The sequence below is a fragment of the Drosophila innubila genome (genome assembly GCF_004354385.1).
Source record: "Drosophila innubila isolate TH190305 chromosome 3R unlocalized genomic scaffold, UK_Dinn_1.0 2_E_3R, whole genome shotgun sequence".
NCBI lineage: Eukaryota > Metazoa > Arthropoda > Insecta > Diptera > Drosophilidae > Drosophila > Drosophila innubila.
In genome coordinates this window covers 10006155-10024527 of record NW_022995380.1, presented here as the reverse complement: position 1 = coordinate 10024527, position 18373 = coordinate 10006155, and the positions used below count along the sequence as shown (strand labels likewise).

General features: G+C 41.7%; 5 protein-coding genes across 5 annotated transcripts; 2 read left to right on the top strand and 3 right to left on the bottom strand.

Moving 5' to 3' along the window:
* Window positions 1–16: 16 nt before the first annotated feature.
* LOC117791509 (solute carrier family 52, riboflavin transporter, member 3-A) lies at window positions 17–3644 on the top strand. The gene is made up of 3 exons (XM_034631291.1): window positions 17–611; window positions 2062–3205; window positions 3265–3644. The coding sequence occupies exons 1-3, from the start codon at window positions 517–519 to the stop codon at window positions 3460–3462; spliced, it is 1437 nt and encodes a 478-aa protein (XP_034487182.1). The 5' UTR covers window positions 17–516; the 3' UTR covers window positions 3463–3644.
* On the bottom strand, window positions 3484–4520 carry LOC117791511. Its single transcript, XM_034631292.1, has 2 exons — window positions 4425–4520; window positions 3484–4371 (listed from the first exon to the last, which is right to left on the bottom strand). Exons 1-2 carry the CDS (start codon window positions 4459–4461, stop codon window positions 3638–3640), a joined length of 771 nt encoding a protein of 256 aa, XP_034487183.1. The 5' UTR covers window positions 4462–4520; the 3' UTR covers window positions 3484–3637.
* An 824-nt stretch (window positions 4521–5344) lies between these two features.
* On the top strand, window positions 5345–12379 carry LOC117789775 (DDB1- and CUL4-associated factor 5). Its single transcript, XM_034628907.1, has 7 exons — window positions 5345–5982; window positions 6050–6236; window positions 6297–6563; window positions 6627–6901; window positions 6969–7099; window positions 7246–7900; window positions 11143–12379. Exons 1-7 carry the CDS (start codon window positions 5769–5771, stop codon window positions 11595–11597), a joined length of 2184 nt encoding a protein of 727 aa, XP_034484798.1. The 5' UTR covers window positions 5345–5768; the 3' UTR covers window positions 11598–12379.
* Window positions 8390–10471, bottom strand: LOC117789776. Its single transcript, XM_034628909.1, has 2 exons — window positions 9610–10471; window positions 8390–9546 (listed from the first exon to the last, which is right to left on the bottom strand). The coding sequence occupies exons 1-2, from the start codon at window positions 10308–10310 to the stop codon at window positions 8433–8435; spliced, it is 1815 nt and encodes a 604-aa protein (XP_034484800.1). The 5' UTR covers window positions 10311–10471; the 3' UTR covers window positions 8390–8432.
* A 92-nt stretch (window positions 12380–12471) lies between the features above and the next one.
* LOC117789774 (bromodomain adjacent to zinc finger domain protein 1A) lies at window positions 12472–18236 on the bottom strand. The gene is made up of 5 exons (XM_034628906.1): window positions 17786–18236; window positions 13546–17193; window positions 13293–13471; window positions 12791–13235; window positions 12472–12706 (listed from the first exon to the last, which is right to left on the bottom strand). Exons 1-5 carry the CDS (start codon window positions 17905–17907, stop codon window positions 12610–12612), a joined length of 4491 nt encoding a protein of 1496 aa, XP_034484797.1. The 5' UTR covers window positions 17908–18236; the 3' UTR covers window positions 12472–12609.
* Between the last annotated feature and the right edge of the window lie 137 nt (window positions 18237–18373).

Genomic DNA, 18373 nt, shown 5'->3' with positions numbered 1-18373 from the left:
TTATATTTATGGTGGGCACATCAATATTTAAATAGCAATGGCCAACGTAGTTCTTAAATGTTACACGCGCCCTGCCAAAGAAGCAACTGGCTGTGAAGTTTATAATTTGGTAACATTAACCAAATTCACAATTGCATAACTACAAAAATTAAAATCCACAATATTTACATTGTGTGTACATTAGAATTGGGATTCCGATATAAATTGGATCAATCAGAGTCATTTCCAGAAATCGATATACAAAAGCAACAGGCTTTCTTCGCTGGAAATTTGCCGTTCAATCTACAACTCTCATGCTCTCAATCAATAGAATTCCATTGACCGCCAATTAAGCCACGCTCCAAATTGACAAACAATTAATGTTAATGCTCTGTGAACTTGTCGTTTGGCAACTTATCCCATTGTAACAACCGTGCTCTAAAAATACAACAATACAATCTAATCACTCCATCGGCATATTGATCATAAATTTAATAAGTAAATCCAGCTATAACTCTGACTATTTGCTAGCCAGAAATGTCTGGGAATCACAATGTTGCCCACTCTGGAGCAGTATACGCCGTGCTCTCAACGCCGAACGACGCCCGAGCTGGAAATCGGGATTTTGGCAGGTGAGTTCGGTGATTTTGATGTTTTTTGATGTAAAAAATGATTTCCTTCAAAGTTGGCATTAAAATCTGTGTAAATGTGATCCAACTCAGCATCAACCATAAATTGACAGCATTTTCTTTTATTTTTAATTTAAATAAAATTAAAAACAGTAATCTTCGACTTTGACATTCAAATATTATATGAAATTTTTCATCCAAGCTGAAATTCCCAAAAACGCAATACATAAATAATAATTACAGAAGAAATTCAAGATGGGAAGAAGATAAAGATAAAACTCTGCCTACAGGGCATTGATCAGTCGAGCATATTTGCTTCTTTTTTGTTGCAATTTTACTTCAAATAATAAAAACCAGTTTTTATCGTGACCCGTAGCCTAAAGCCCCATTTTAGTACATGTAAACACTACACACACTACGTGTAAGTTTTTTTTTAAATTTTATTAAAAATATACATAGTAGTATTACAGATTCTTAGTTTCATATGATTCATCATCACCGACAGTTGAAAACTCAGTATTTTTATTGCCAGTGTGACGTCGCAATCGTAAAACAATTTTACTAGAAAATTATCTCGTTTTAAAAATACGTGTGGAAAGTCGTGTGAGAATTGCTCCACTTCAGTTTATTGCTGCAGACGACCACGTTTCTATCTAATTCTAATTGGACCTGATTAGATGTGAACGTTTCCAATTGAATAGTCTGTCCAATCTTCAGTTTGGTGTTATCTGACACTCAACACTTACATATATTACTTAGGTATACTTTCACTTTTCTTAATGTGCATAATCCACATACATATGTATTTGTGTTTTGGCAACGGCAGCACAATGTTGTAATTCAAATATTACTGATAATATATCAGCATAGTTCAGCAATCATATTTCATTTTGTCATATCAGAGTTACACTACACTTGAAAAGTATACAATGTCACAATGCAAACATTTTTGCCACAAACCCAAAACTTTTGCCCTATCTCACAATTATACAAAGAATGTAAAGTTTATATAAAGCTATAAAAGAAACCTTTACTTAAAAATAAATTTACAACTATTACTGATAAAAATGTCGGTCACACAATGTAGTTAGCTTTTAAAATTAAAAGTTAGCGAATCTTTTTTACACTTACAGAATATATTTTAAAAACCACTTTAGAATTATTTATTTTAAAATATTGTAATAACTTTTAATTACTTAAAAAGCTGATAACTGTCGATCATACAGTTAAAGTTAATATGATGATGACTGCACAAGTAAAATATTTTAAGTACACATTTAGAAGTGGAATAACCAATGATTAGATTCGACTACGGAAAGTGTATACACTCCGTTGGAATTTCTGTACAATTGTGTAACCAACGGCTCGCCTCATTCGATGTTAGACTAGCTTTAGTAAATGTGCAATATATCTGGTTAAACAATTTCAAAGCAAACTTTTTAACCATCCACAGATGTGCCACAGACGAATCCAGCGAGGTGAGTGCTTTGTTCAGGGGACGCATTGTCAACAAGATGGAGCCTATAAATGGCGTATTCAAGAATCGAAATTGGATTGTCGACCTGTTGGCCATATTTTTTGGCATCGGCACTTGGCTAGGCGTGAATGGAACCTTTATACAGTTGCCATTGCTCGTGAATGAGGCGCCAGAAGGCTGGAGTCTGCCATCCTACCTTAGTGTAATGGTCCAAATTGGAAATCTTGGACCGCTGCTCTACACTGCCTTCCAAAAGTACTCTCCATGGAAGCTGAACGATGGCTGGACTATCCATGCAGTGCTCACCATTGGAACATTGTCCTGCCTGCTGACCGCGTTCTTTTACAACCAAACGGCATGGTTGATTGGCAACGAGCACAGCGTGGCCCTCTTCATATTGACCATCTTCACAGCCCTCAATGCCTGCACGAGCTCTGTGCTCTTCATGCCCTACATGGGCCGATTCAAGGAGCAGTATATGGTCACATACTTCATTGGCGAGGGCCTGAGCGGACTCTTGCCCAGTGTTACGGCTCTAGTGCAGGGCATTGGTAATACAGGCAGCTGCGTCCTGGTGAACATCACCGAGACTGGCGAGGAGATCTATGAGCATGAGACCCAGCCGCCGCTCTTCGACACCAAGGTGTTCTTTTTGATATTATTTGGACTGATGGTGCTCAGCTATATTGGTTATACGTTGCTTCATGCTCTGCCATTGGCGAGGCGGGAACATGCCCAGGTTACAGTGAGTAAGGGCAATAAATATGTGTATGGCCAGGATGACAATCAGCCAAAGGTGGATCAACTTAGCCGTGGCCAATATGTCGCTCTGCTTCTGTTGATAGGAACAATATCACTATTCAGCAATGGCATGTTTCCTAGCATACAATCTTACTCCAGTGCGCCGTATGGAACGAAGGCGTATCATCTGTCCGCTACGTTGAGTGTCATTGCCAATCCGGTGGCCTGCTTTTTGGCCATGTTTCTGCATTTCACATCGCTTCGTGTTATCTATGTGCTCTCAACACTGGCCGCACTCCTCACCAGCTATGTGTTTACCACAGCAATCCTAAGTCCATATCCGCCACTCTACGATGAGACTATTGGCGTGGTCCTGGTGGTAAGTGTCTCCAATTTAATTGCTATCCGCAGCCAACATTAATTGTCTCCTTAATGCAGGTTACAGCGTGGACGCTTGTGATTGGAATTGTTAGCTATACAAAGCTCGGCATTACGACTGTGATGAGAGCCCAGGGAGGCCAGTCCCTGGTCTGGGTGGGAGCCATTACTCAGTTTGGCTCCGCTATTGGAGCCATCTCAATATTTTTTGCAATTAACTACACGCGGTTCTTTCAGGCCGCAGATACGTCATGCTGAGCAACGTGATTTGTTATCTTATTACCTCGTAGACAATTTTATTAGTTTATAGCTTAGTTTATAGAATTAAAATTGAGAATTTATAACAAATACTTGTACTTAAATGAGTTAAATTTTGAGCCTGATATACGAATGTTCATTTTTGAAATGTTAAACTTGAATTTATATAAGCATCTCAAGCATTACTTTTGCCTCCCTGTTTTTGTGACTCTTTAATGGTTTCCCCAACCTGATCCAGTTCACTATCAACGTCACCCTCGTAGCCGGAATTCGTGCGGGATCTGGTCTCAACTGAAACAGGTTTAACATCGTCTCCAGAGGTAATATCCGTGCTGCTGTTGCTACTAAAACACAGGGTGAAGTTTTGCAGAGCGTTTTTTCCCTGCTCGGAGGCTTTGTTAAAAGCCCGGATCTTCTCTCGGAGACTGAGACTGGCACTTTGGCTATTCGCCAGCGTATGACTGCTCTGTTGTGATGAATTTGCAGTTTCCCAGCCGGCTGCACTCAATTGGCTCATCAGGGACTCAACCTTTTCCAATGACTCCTTGGCTAGCTTGAAGCACATTAGGCTGTCCTGAAGCAAATGACTTTCGTCAAGACGTTGATAGTCGGCAATTATACTACGAAGATGTGTAACATCACTAGAGCTCAATCCTTGGCTACTGTCACCAGCGTGCAAGTTCTCGAACTCCATAATCAAGCGTTTGATATTAGTTGCCTGCAGATCTGACCCGGATTGGGTCAATGCCAACATTGTGGATACATCTCCCAATTCTTTTATAAGGCTCACCGATGAATGAATTATTTCAGAGTGCTGGCAAACTGTTTGCTTGACTCGATCCTGTAGATTCTCCAGATATGTGCATATGTTGCTCTGATTATTCTCATTATTTCTATCCTCCAATATGGCTGTTAAAATGGAACATTTAAGAAGATATATGTAGTTTTAGACTGTCACAGACCATGTAGCTCTTCTCTAATTTTGGAAGTGTCGTCCATTGAAAGCAGTTATAAAGGGTCTAAATGCAATAAAAACAATTTAAGTCTTATAAGCCAAAAGTTTTATAATTACACAATTTTTGTTTTCTGTTGTACGTTTTTTGTTTAACAACTTACGTACACATAAATCATAGCTGACCAAGATTGAGTTGATTGCTAAATTTCAGAATTAATCCAAAAATTTAAGCAACACAAAGTTATAAAATAGCTAGAATCAAAGAGGGACACTATGCTTAAAAATACAATATCTTAATGTTTTTCTTTTTGCAATTTACTTATTTTTCTACTCTGACTATTTTATTTAGTTGAATTTACTAAATTATGATTCCTTTGTTTCAGCCATATTTTGGTTTCATAAGGTTTTGTTCTTTGTTTTTGTTATTCCTAAAAAATATTTGGAATTTGTATACTTGCTTTGGTACATTTGTTATGAAAGTGGTACATTTTTTCGCTGGTACATTGGATAAGAGTTTTTTAGCTATACATTTATTTTAAATTGAAAGAAGTTTTATACCAAAATAATTTATTTAAGCAAGTCTAATCATATATGTATATGCATCTGATGGATAACTGGGAAATGAAAGGCGTTTTTGAAAACGTTTGAATTTTGTTTTGTCATATCTACTTAATTTCGTTAAGAATGATTTCAACTATTAAAATAATGTTATCATTTCTGTTATTTATCGCCTGCAGGAGATAACGGTAATTGATAGAATTGTCCAATTGGCATATTTGTAATCGACACCATTTGATTTCGTGCCCGGGCCGAACACGATCTCACCTCTAGTGTCTATTCGTCTTGCGGAACAGCTGTTTTTACGCTTCTCGTATACTTTCTGTTTTCATTTTGATTAAAGCATATTCCGATGATTAAACCAGTCGAGAGTCGCAGTCGCAGTCGTCGTGAGAAAATCGTAGCGGGTGTTGTGCATGGAAAATTTAGTATTTAATGTGGAAAATTAAGAATACAAGGCTTTTAAAACAAAGCTTTTAATTACATTTAACAGTATAGCAGTAGATTTTTGCAAATATCCAACTAACTGAGAGTTTACAAAGCACAACAAATAAAATCTAACGTCAACGCAGAAAAACGCTGACAGCGACAGCGACGGTGACGGCGACGAAGGCGTCAGCAGCGTCGCGACGTCGACGTCGACAAAATGTATACAATGGCGTTGCAACGGCAGCGGCTGTGAACCGAAATTGTTGCTAGCAGAAGAGAGTTTAGAGTTGTCCGACCTAGTGAGGGAGGAAGTGGGAGGGAAGTGTATTTAACACAAATAGATTAGGGCTCATCATTTGACAGAATGAGCTATGTGAGAGGCGGCCCGGCTGCCAGCCTGAATTTGGATCATGCGTTGAGCGCACGGGAGCTGGATCACTTGAGGAGCAATCTGGAGGCGGGCATCTTTAGGCAGCGCATGCAATCCGCTGAGAATCTTTACCAGCGCAATCTGACGGGTCACTTTGGCTGTGTGAATGCACTGGAGTTTAGCCATGGTGGCGAATACTTGGCATCGGGTATGTGGACTACCTGTTGCTCATCAATAGAAACTAATCCGAACCAACTTTGTCCCTGTCTTCCTAGGTGGCGACGACAAACGAGTGCTACTCTGGCATGTGGACCAGACCCTCTCGAACGTTGGCCAGGAGAAGCCTAGTGCCATGTATGGAGAACATGCCAGCAATATCTTTTGTCTGGGCTTTGACACCCAGAATAAGTATGTGTTCTCCGGTGGCAATGATGACCTGGTTATACAGCACGATTTGGCCACGTAAGTTGATGGGATAACGTTACCAATTAACTTTTTAATCAATTGATTTAAATACCTTAGCGGCAAGAATCTTAATTACTTTTCACACGAGGGACCAGTGTATGGATTGAGTGTGGATCGAACCAGCACCAACACCTTCAGTGTGGCCACGGAGCATGGCGAGATTCTCGTCTATGATCTACGTGTGGGCAAGACTGATCCACTGGCCATAGCCAAGTTTCGAACGCCATTTAATGCGGTTGAATTCCATCCACTCAATGGCATCTTTTTGGCCACGGCCAATGCGAAACGCGGAGCCCAACTCTGGGATCTGCGTCACCACACACAGTAAGCAATCTATCAAGCTGTAATCTCTGCTGCTTTCTAAAACCACTTCTCTTGCAATTTCAGATCACTTTGCCAATACAATTACATAACCGATTCTCCCAGCTGCATGAGCGTTCGCTTCAACTGCAATGGGAGCCTGTTGCTCACCTTGCACCGCCGCTTGCCGCCCATCCTGTATAGTCCCAGCTCATCGGAGCCAGTCTGCTCCTTTTATCACGATGAATACTTCAATTCCTGCACCATGAAGAGCTGCACCTTTGCGGGCCCACAAGATGAGCTTGTCGTCTCCGGCTCTGATAACTTTAATATGTTTATTTGGCGACTGGACGGTGTTGATTGTAAATTATACCAAATAAGTGTAATTGATACAGACTTTAACATTAAATTTCTCTACTTTATTTTTAGTGGAAAAGAAGAATCAGTGGATTGATACCTCGCCTGTTATTCTCACTGGTCATCGTTCCATTGTCAATCAGGTGCGCTACAATCGACAACGTTGTTTGCTCGCTTCCTCTGGAGTGGAAAAGATTATCAAGGTACGTGGACAACCTACAAATGACATCGTTGTCTATATAAACAAAGATAGCTCCGAGATCATAAGAGCCAAGAATTACAAGAACACTTTTAAGGGTAGCATCTTAGGATAGGCAATTTAAATTATATTGTATATGCTCTTTTTTAGTTCTGGAGTCCCTTCGCCCAGCATGGCTGGGAAGGCACGTTAACGGAGCCTTCGGATACTCCCTATTGCACACGCACCCTACATCGCAACGCCTCGGATCATGTCTCTCAAGATTTTAGTACACGCAATATGGAGGAGGATCAGGTGATGCTGGCCTTCTTCGATACGCTGGTGCAGCGTGAGCTGGAGACGTGGAACAGCACCAGCAGCACGGGCAACGGCACTGTTCTCCAGACAGTCAGCAGCGACAGCAGCTCGGGATCATCCACAGAGCACAGCGAGAGCAGCACAGAGTCGGAGGAGCAAAGTGAAGTGGATACACCCAATGTCAGTGAACTCAGTTGGCTAACGCATCCAAATCGCATCTTCTATTTGATTGCCAAAAAGCGTCGAGCGTTGCTGGAGCTGGCGGTAAAGGGAACTGGAGGTCAGCATCGGAATGTCGAGCAGCTGTTGGCCAGACTGATGGGGGAACAACGACAGGTGGCCACCCAAGCGCGCATTAGTGAATGGTTGGAGGAGACGCATCGTCTGTTTGGGGATGACGAGCTACCCACCACATCGGCGGAAGCAGCTGCCCGGGAGCGCAGCCGCCGGGAGTCCATCTCGCAGCCTTCAAGCCGCAGTCCTCGCAAGCCTCCCGAGCTACGAATGAGTGAGTAATCAAAAATATATTCATAGTATATTTAAACTAGGGACCGTAACTGAGCTAAGCTTAAAATAATAAAAATTGCGGCATCATTATTATTCAATTTTTATTATAATGCTTTTCAAATATTACTTATTTTAAATCTTTTTAAATAGAAATGAAGAATTTATGATATCATTTTATATTGATTTTAAAACAAAAGTTTTTGTTACTTAAATCCTATTTTAAAATTAAAAAATATGATCTACTTTCAAATGAATTTTTTGTTTCTGTATATTACATTTTTTTTAACATTTGGGTGTGCTTTATTTGTAAGATCCTTCACATCCTATTACAATTTTTGCACATAACTCTTATTTTAAAACTAAAATTTATATTAAATATTTTTATTGAAAGTTTAAACTTTTTTCTTGAAAAGGCTCAATTTTTTTCAAGTCTTTCATCAATTCAATACAGATTAAATAAAATTGTTTCAATTTCAATAAAACAAAATAATTTGATTTCATAAATTTTCTTGATTTTTAAGCGTATCAAATTCTTAATTTAAAACTTTAAAAGTAGAGTAGCATATCCCCGATTTAAACCAGAGTTCCAAGAGAAAAGCAAGTGAAGCTAGCACACATCCAATGCCCAGAGCATAGAAGGCCAGTTGGACGTCCTTTAGAGTAAACACCTTCCACTTGCCCACAGTCAGCTCGGCTAGATATTCGGGGTACTGGTGTATATTCATTTTGGCCCGCTCCTTCATCTCGTTGATCCAGAAATCCAATAGTCCACCGGCCAAAATGTGCAGCAGGATGGTATTGATGCCTTCTATGTAAGGTGATGGATTGGGCAGGACATAACCGATGTGATAAGTCTTTGGGCACTGCGGAATCTTGTGCACCTTGTGGGTCATAATGAAGCGTCTGTCGCTTAGCTCCAGGCTGGCAGATCTGGTTACTCCAGCGAACCTGCCAAGCTTTGCCACCATGCTGATCAATCTGTCCTCACCCTCGCCCACCAACAGCATTTTGGCATCGAGGCGTCGATAGACCTCGGAGTCATGGCCATAAAACAGATCATCCTTGAATGCCGGATGCTTAATGTAGATAGGAATCTGAGAGTCATCCAGTTCCGCCAGTGTATTGGGATCTCGATAGTACAGTGGACGTATATAGGCCGTGGCCAAGCTGGACTCCAACAGTGCTCCAAAAATGACACTAACCAGGCACAGGGAGGCCAGAAAAATGCGCTCCGAGTTGTAGGGCGGAAATTGGCCAACATTGACTCGCACCCAAACCACCCAGGTGTCAATAAAGATGCGCCAGCCAATGCTGAGGTAATGGTCGCCTTTAATCCCTGCATTTCCCTCGATGTGCAAGCACAGATTTAAGGCACGCAAACACATCCAGATAAAGGCGCAAATGAAACCCACAAGCAGGAAGCACAGCCAGACATCTGGACGCACAGCAAAGAGAGGAACAATCGATTGTGGAATACGTTGAGCCTTCTGCACAAAGATACACAGATCGTCCATGTAGACGGCGGCGGAAAACTGAATGCGCGTAGTTAGATAATCCTTTATGAAGAAGCCGGCAAAGATGACGTCCAGCTCATGACGATGAACGCGTCCAACGCCACCATTGTAAGAACCATTTGGTTGACGGCCTCTACGATTGAAAATATGTCCTCAGTTGACGTAAGAAGTGGACATCTTAGCTAAGCCTACTTACCCAAAAAACTCGTCATCTGGCCAGATATAATTCAGTGTAAGATTGAGATGCTTGGCTACAGTGTCGGCAACCTTGGCATCGGGACCTGTTACCTTTGTTACCTGCTTTGTGACTCCATCACCATAAAGAGACGAGTAGACGGAGTCAAAGATGTACGCTCGCAAGGCATAACCATGAAGATTGGAGTAAATGCGTTGATAGCTAAGTGAATCCTTGACGAGCACAATACTTTGCTTGAAGGGATTGTAGAGCAGGACTTCTCCGGCTTCCTGCTGGATATAATAGATGCGACTGTGTTCATGTCGCCGCCAAATCGTCTCCATGAACTGGAGCAACAACTGCTGCTCATCGTCTACAGATCGCTCCAGAGCGAGTAAATAGAAGCAGTCCGATTTGTCGAATTTCCCGAGGTTCTCCTGCAGCTTGAGCACATCCTCGTAGATAAAGAAGTGATGAAGAATGGAGTCGGACTCGGACACAACTTGGTTGATACCCACTTTCAGGGGAAGACCCTTCTGCATCAAGAGTGTCCTCACAAGGATATTGTTAAAATCGTTGGGGCTACGCAAGTGGAGCTCCAGGGCATAGTTCAGGTGTTCCAGAACAGGGGCCAGTAATGTAGAATAGCTATTGTCCTGGCCAGCGTTGGCTTTGATTGCCGCCACGAGAATCAACATAATTAGCTGTGCAACTGACGCCATTGTGCGAGCAACTGAACCACATGTGACCTGTAACCCGAGTCAAGGATTGAGCTGCAACTGACAGTATCTGTATGGGCAAACAATGAAGCAGTTGACACCTGGGCTGCCTACATTTGTTTGCTTAATGTCAGCGATTCTTGACAGCTCCGACTATGCTCGACCAAACAATAGATACAGTCAATGCTTTCACACCCTTCTCACTGTCAACCCCACAATTATTGACCAGTGTCGGCATTTGTTTGCCAAGCAGAGTCAAGCTTCCAATTGTGCCCCGAACTTGACTTGGCCCCTTCTTTTACCTCTCACAATAGTTTTTTAATAAAAATGTTAAGTGGAAAATGTAAAAAAGTGGAAAACAATTGAATTTTCCAATTTTGACGCAGAATCAAAATATAGGTAAATCGGTTAAGATTTAAAGTTTTCGAAAAGGGTATGAAAAAAATTTACAGTGTAGGATAAAAGCAGAATTTTCAATTCTGAATCAAATAGTGACCTCTATTGATCGTCCTAAAAATAATCTAGTTAAAGTATTTGAAAATCGGCTTCGCGAAAATTGAGTTTATAATTTTTCGACTTCCTGTCATAATCCGTTAATCATGTTATGTACATAAAAATATATTTTTTTTTAATTTGTACTTAACTATAAAAATATTTAAATAACAAATTTCTAATTTTACAAAAGAATTTAAACATACAAATTTATTGACCATATTTACTTTTAATTTTTATTTTCAAAACTAAGCTAAGAAAAAAATATATTATAGATAGTAAGTCTTAAATCGGAAACTGTTCTTTTTTTGTATTAAAAAGCATTTTCTCGAATTCTTTACAGTTGGCTCGCTGCAGGCCAGTTTCGAACAGCTGGAGAGGAAGCGAAAGTTGATGCGATTGCGTTTTGCGGCCATTAAAAGAAGACGCACCATCAGACGTCCACGCAGGGGAGGAGGAAGAGTACAGGAAAGTGACAGCGTCCTTGCCTATGATACGGAATTGGCGGAGGACGACGATAATAACGAGCCAGTCGCCAATGAAGCTAACGAGGCCAACAACGACAGCAACAGCAATCCCGATGATGATACGTCCAATACATCAATGGAGGCACAATTATCACAGGCGCCAAGCACTTCGAATTCCTTGCACTTTGTTCTTGACTCAACCGAGACGAACAACAACAATAGCCAAATGGCTGAGAACAATAATAACAAAATCAACAATGGCATACCAACTGTGGCATGCCTCTCAGAGACAACCACATCCACGTCCTCCTCAAGTCAAGCAAATATTTAAAGCAAACCGGATTGGAAAAACTTTGAGAGGTTTCTGTAGACTTCATATGAACAATATTCCTTCAAGAAAACTCTTTGAGTGTATTTCTATGTTGTTTAATTAAACTAGAATGTGGATGCTTCCTGATCTGATCCATTTGTCTGCTGAAAATTAAGTTTTGCTTTGATTTATTGTTCAATAATCTCGCATAAATTATACTTTCAAAATTTGTATTTTCTTTATATATTTTGTTGATCTCTGAAAAATGTTGAAACCAGATAGAACATTAAATCATGACAACATTCTGAGTATATAATTCATGTATTCATTAGATATAAACAAATAGAAACACTTTGCCCAAAAAAGGAGGGAAAACCCAAACTTACAAATGGAATTTGGATATTAAATGTGATTGAAAATATAATATGTATGTATGTCTTTAAATATAAGTATACGAAAGTGAAACTCAAGCACATATAGTAAACCTAAAATCTATATCTATCAAAAAGAATTGTTCAAGAAACTGACTAAGCTAAGTATGAACATGAAACATGCGATTTGTAAGTGCAAATGTTTCTATACTCTATATATTGTAACAACACTATGTTATTAAACCCTATGTACTTACAGATAATACTATACATCTAATAATCTTCTCATTCAACTGAGAAGAAGGATAGAGAACAGTTAATGGGTTGCAAGTATTCGGTTAATATTTTATTGAATGCTAAAATCTGTGAACTGTGTGTGTCTACAATAATTTATGCATAATATTATTAATAATAAACTCGTAAAGAAAAAAAAATAACTATCTGCTACTGTTTGCAATTGAAACGTAGTTTGAAATATTAATTTTACTTTAAAACTGTAGAGTATGTTTGTGTGTGTGCTTAAGAAGAATGCGGCTGATAACTGGTAAAGTAAACAATACTGTCTAATTGTGTACGCTGACATGTTTGTCTATGGCCTAAAGCTAAATTTAATAAATCAATTTACACGATCGCGGGTTGGGGGTTGAGAGACACGAGGCGGCTCAGCATATTGCTTCTGCATTCATGTCACTTGGCCTAAACGGCAGCATCATATCCTTGCAGCGATCCATGACAAAGCGTTCCAACTTGCAGCCAGCACTGGATAACGAGAGAAAGAAGGATTATTGTTGATGATACCAAAATATTTGGAATTCTCCTAAGCAAACGAGCTGAAATACTTACTCGTATATCTCATTGCCTCTGACGTTGTAGAGGTCGCAGTTCTTGAATACAAGCTGAATATCGTTGAGCAGCTCCTCGTTTAGCTGATATTCGCCCATGTTTAGCTTTGACTTGATTTTGGCCAAGTCCATGGGCGACTTAATAATCTTATGGTAGTCGGGCACCTCGGAGGAGAGTACTGGGCGAAGGAATGGCCACGCCGCCTGCTGTTTCATCGTCTGCTCGAGCAGATAATATAAGGCGGCGCTATTTAATGGTAGATTGTCATTGGTGCGACGTCCCGAACGACGATTGTTATTCTGATTACTAGTATTGTTGTTATTATTATTATTGTTGTTATTGTTATTGGCAGCAGACTTCTCCAGGGAAATGCGCATCGAGTTGCGGGAGGAGCGCGAACGTTTCGCCTGTGGCTCGTCATCATCGTCGTCGGCATCACCATCAACTAAAGAACATTGATAATATTATATTTGAAATTACAATTATTTAGATGGTCACTTACCATGACTGGGACGGCGTCTTGGTCGTTGGGTTTCATTTGATTTGCACTTTTTACACACAAAATCCGTTCGCGGCTGTCGCTTTAGCTTGACGCACTCCAGATGATACCATTCGGAGCAACGGACACAGCTTATTTCGCAGCCATCGTAGAAACAGACTTGGCACGCCTTGTCCTCCTCGCTGTGGATGATAATGTGATAAAGATTATGAATATTGTTGTCTTTTCGTTTAGAATAAGTTTAAATGATACTTACGTTTCCTCTTCATCTTTCTCCTCGTTCTCCTCATTGTCTTCTGCTTCAACGGAGCTCTCATCGGCCTGATCGCTATCATCACCTTCGATAATATCTTCAATTTCTTTGGATTTCAATCGTTTGCCGGAACGTCTACTGGAGCGTCTTGTTGCTGCCGCCTTGCCATTAGCCTTGACGGATGTGGCCGTGGAGGATGCTTCGCTATTATTATCTTGTCTGTCGCTGACATCAGCCTCATCTTCGTCAGCATCCTCATCTGTGTCATTGTCGTCGTCTTCGTCGCCATCATCGACACCTTCGTCGACATCATCATCCACTTCGTCGACAATAAATTTTCGCTTCTTTTGCTGTTTGCTGCTTTGATTCTTGGCATTGGTCAATCCAAGCTCACGTACACAGGTGTGACAATACCAGTTGCCCTCAGGGACTGTGCGCATCTTTGGTTTCATACAGAACATGTGGGTGCCACCATTGCACTGGTCACAGAGCAGCATCTTCTCCGGATCGGTGCCGCGACGACACACCTTACACAGAGATTTATTTGTGGAACGTCGCCAGAGGATGCAATCATTCAAGACATTCAGATGGAGAAAGATCTGGGAATAGTTGGTGCTTTCCATGAGCGACACTTCCCATTGCTGCAGTCTGGCTTCGCAGATGAGCTTCAGATTTTCCTGCTTCGCATCTCGCTTCATATTCATTCCAAAGGGTTCCTTCATAAATCGACGACCAATTGCCTGTTCCACCTGCAACAACGCGCTGGCCAAGTTTCGCACCTGAGTCTGATGTGCTTTTGTAGCGGATTCGGATTCGGTTTCGGATAAGCCATCAATTGCGTCAATATATTGACCTGGATCCCGATACCTGCCATACTTTCGACCCAGCTCCCTCAGCATTGCGGCCTCATCATTTTCATCATCCTGATCATCGAAATCCTCATGCGATTCATGATCCGAATCGCCGGTCGCCTCATCGTTGTGCAACATGCGAGGTCCCCACTGCAGCTTGCCCTGAGGATCATATTCGTCCTTTAGAAGTTGCTGGCGCCACTTTTCCATATCCTTTACATTAAGTTTGCCCAAGTCACCGGAAAAAATATCATGCTCGAACTGTAGAATACGATCAACGAGATGAAGGCGCATCACCTCATTGATATTAATATCGTCGGGTAATCCAAAGTTGGCCTGGTTGTATTTCCGATGAGTTTCCGTATGCATTGCACTCATGAATTTCTCTCGCTTCTTATCCGTGTCCAAGTTGAGCATATCCTCAGAGCAGTTCTTCACATGCTGTACGATCAATGCCCGAAGCTGGGTGAGCTCGTCCAGCAGCTCGGATTCACGCCAACCCAGCGGATTTAGCGATCTAATCAATGCATCAATGTCTTCCGTCTTGTACAAATATGTCCAGACCCGTCGCTGGGCATGGTGATCATTATGAACAATACAATTGCTGGAATCGCCGCTGCACATAAGAAGCTCGCTCTGAGTTGGAGGCGTCTGCTCCTCATCGTCGCCCCCGCTGACGTCCATGGGCTCTGAGGATTGCCCATGGCCATTGAGACGATTCTCCTGGTTCTCTTTGTTCTCGAGTGATTGTTTATTGGCGCTCTTGCGTGTCTTTTTATCCGAATCCCCGTATAGCTTGACTAGATACGTGCGCAGATCCTTACGCTGTTTGGGCAGCTGTGCCTGCTTACGGATTTCGGCTGGCGATATGTTCTGCGGTGGTTGCTCCAGGCATGTATCCATCGTATTATCCGGCGTATGCTCTACAAAGATGCCGGGCATGGACTCTAGCACATAGTACTTGCGATAGCAACGATCCATGCCCAAGTAAACTAAAAAGTTAAACAACTCCGAGTGCAATTTCATCACTTGCTGCTCGTGCTTCCGATGCTCTCGTTCTGACTGCGCCATCAGCTCAGCAATGCGACGATTTAGCTGCTCCGCTAGCTCCTCTTTCTTGCCGGTGTCCAGTTTCAGCTCCTGCGTCATGCACTGCTGATGGTGTTCGTTTGTGAGCTTCCGCTTGTTCCCCTCGACGGCAGCCACACGTCGATTCTCGGCCAAGATTAGTGCACGTAGTTCCACCTTGGCTTTAGACATTTTCTCCATGCGCTCCTCGACGATGTTAATGGTGGCCGAGTAGCTCAAAATCTGTGACATCAGACAGTTTGCAATACGAATAATGTCTCCAAACTCCAGCTGAGCGATGGGAAGCGTCTTGAGGGCATGCAATATACGTGGATGCTCGATTCGCAGCTGCAGGCCAGGATCCTCACGCGAAGAGTATCCGTTGCGGTACATGATTCGCCATTTGTCGGGCTTGTCCGAGACATTCGCGCCGGATGCCAGTAAATGTAGGCGCAAGACTTCGCTCAGAGTAAGTGCATCCATTGGCAACTCGTTCAGTTTAAAGGAAAAATGTCGCTTCACATATAACTGAGTTCGCGAGGCGTTGCTCATGCTGATGAAGGGTTCCCGCAACGCCGCAGCATATCCCAACACATAGTTGACGGGACACTCATCCTCTTCCTCCTTTTGCAGATCAAATATGGTGCCCAGCAGCACAAGCAGAATATCTGAGAGTGGTCCAGCCACTTCGCGTGCACTAAATGCACGCGACATTTCGTAGAAGCTGAGATTCTGACGGAACACCTCCACGCCGGACAACAGTCCACTGTACGTGTGCATGAATTCGCGCAGCACAAAGACATCGCCCAGGATCAGCTCCGGGAGTAGTGTGACAATTGGTTGATACGTTGGCAACAAACGCTGATCGTTCCGCTCCAGATCATCCGTTTTGGTGGTCAAATATTGGCATTCCTGCTCAACACGTTGCATAAGTTCCGCCTTCTTTTGTGCCTTCTTCATCTCCATTTCCAAAAATTTCGCTTGCTTTTCCAATCGAATTCGCTCCATTTCATCAGCCAGCGATTTGGCACGGGCTTCGTCGGATTCCTTTTTCTTAGCTACCGATTCCTCGCCCTTAACAATATATTTATTCAGTGTGGACTGCTTTTTGGCATCCTTAGCCTCGGGACGTTTGATTTTAGCTGGCGAATAACGTGGCATTTTGCCAATGAAAATGCTGGGAAAACTCAGGTTCGGTTCAGTAACATATTGTTTGTATATCTCGGGTTTGGGACGCAGTATCCCGTCTACACGAATTACGCTGTTTTTGATGAACATGGCCAGATTTTCCATATTGAACTCGGCTCGCTGGCGACGAAGCTGCTCGAAAGTCACATTAATCTCCTCGCCGTTAGGTGCCCGGAGACGATACTCGAGCTGTTCGGTATCCTCATATACACCATTACTTGGCTCCGGCATATCCTTGGCCTGTTTAATGCCCACCACCTTATAAATTGTGTTCTTTTTTTGTCCCACGGTGACTTCCTCGTTGAGGAAGAAACGTTTACGCAGAAACTTGGACACTATCAAATTAAGCATCTTGACGGCAGATTGGCGCGCATGCTCAATAACCAGGAGCACGGGAGCACGCAAACTCTGTTTGAATTGTTCCATCTTTTTACGGGCAACCCGCTCACTTTTAAGCGCCTCCTCGTAGGTGAGCCCATCTTTACCGGTCGCCTCGCACTGCCAAACCGTCGAGTTAATGGCCATGACATGTCGAAAATAGTGTCTGCAAATAACAGCAAAGATTATCAGTTATCTTCTATTTTTATTAAAAAAAAGTAATCTTAATTTTAATTTTTGATCTGAAAAATAATCAAAACAAAACAATTTTCTAAATTTCAGCTATTCTTTTTAAAATCGCTCCTAATTTAAAGCTAAAAACCTTGAAATTGTCTATAAATTTATGTTAAAATTTTATTTGTTGCCAATTTTTAATATTATAATTAATTAATACAAATTGATAACCCCGGGGATCACAAACACGCAACATTTATTTATTTATTTATTTCAAAAACCAAACAAAAGTTCAAACATGTACTTTTAACTTTGTTTTAAACTGTAACTAGGTGGCAACGCTTTGCATAGCAGCTGAGCATATTGTTCGCGCGCTTTCCATTGTCGCCGTCGTCGCCGCCGCCACCACCTACCCACTAGCGAATGTTTTTGCTTTTGCATGTATCGCTTGGCTTCGGCCATGCGTTCATCAGCGTCGCTTTTGTTGTATACTTTAGCGCAATGTTTGCTTTGCCATTTCTATACTTCTGCAGCATGAAATATTTTACGATATGCAAAACAAATTGTAATTGAATGTAACTTACTCGTAATCGCGGAATATGCGCTTGGTAATATAACAGCAAAATACCAACTCGTTGTCGTGGAATGTCTCATTTTTTGATTCTGTATTATTGAGATCGAAACCGTCGCGTTTGCAAATCGGCATTTTTAGTTTTGTTTATTTCTTAAGGATTTAATTTAGTTGAATATGAGTATGTGCGAACGATGTCTGCGCGCGACAAGCTGCAAAAGAGGCACAAGGTAAACTGGGAAACGGTGACACAGACACACTCCAATAAAGGCGCCCAAATTTTTGCAAGCTGCGATATGTAAACCTTGTTTACCAACGCACATTAATATGTTATCAATAACTTAATGCAGTTGGCAACTTGTAACACTGCTGGCACTAACTTTCATCAACTTCTTTACTGTAATTTACTCCTATTACTCTAAGTATAATTTTTTCCACGCGCGCCTTGCAAATTTCGCTTGGCGTTTGATGCCAATGGCAAATCGAGTCGCGATTATCGATATTCAATAAGTAAACACGTAAAAGCGTCGCCGTGCTAACCTTATCGATATTTTGCGCGGTACCACAAGCAAATCAGTGTTAAAAATGCTAATTATAATAT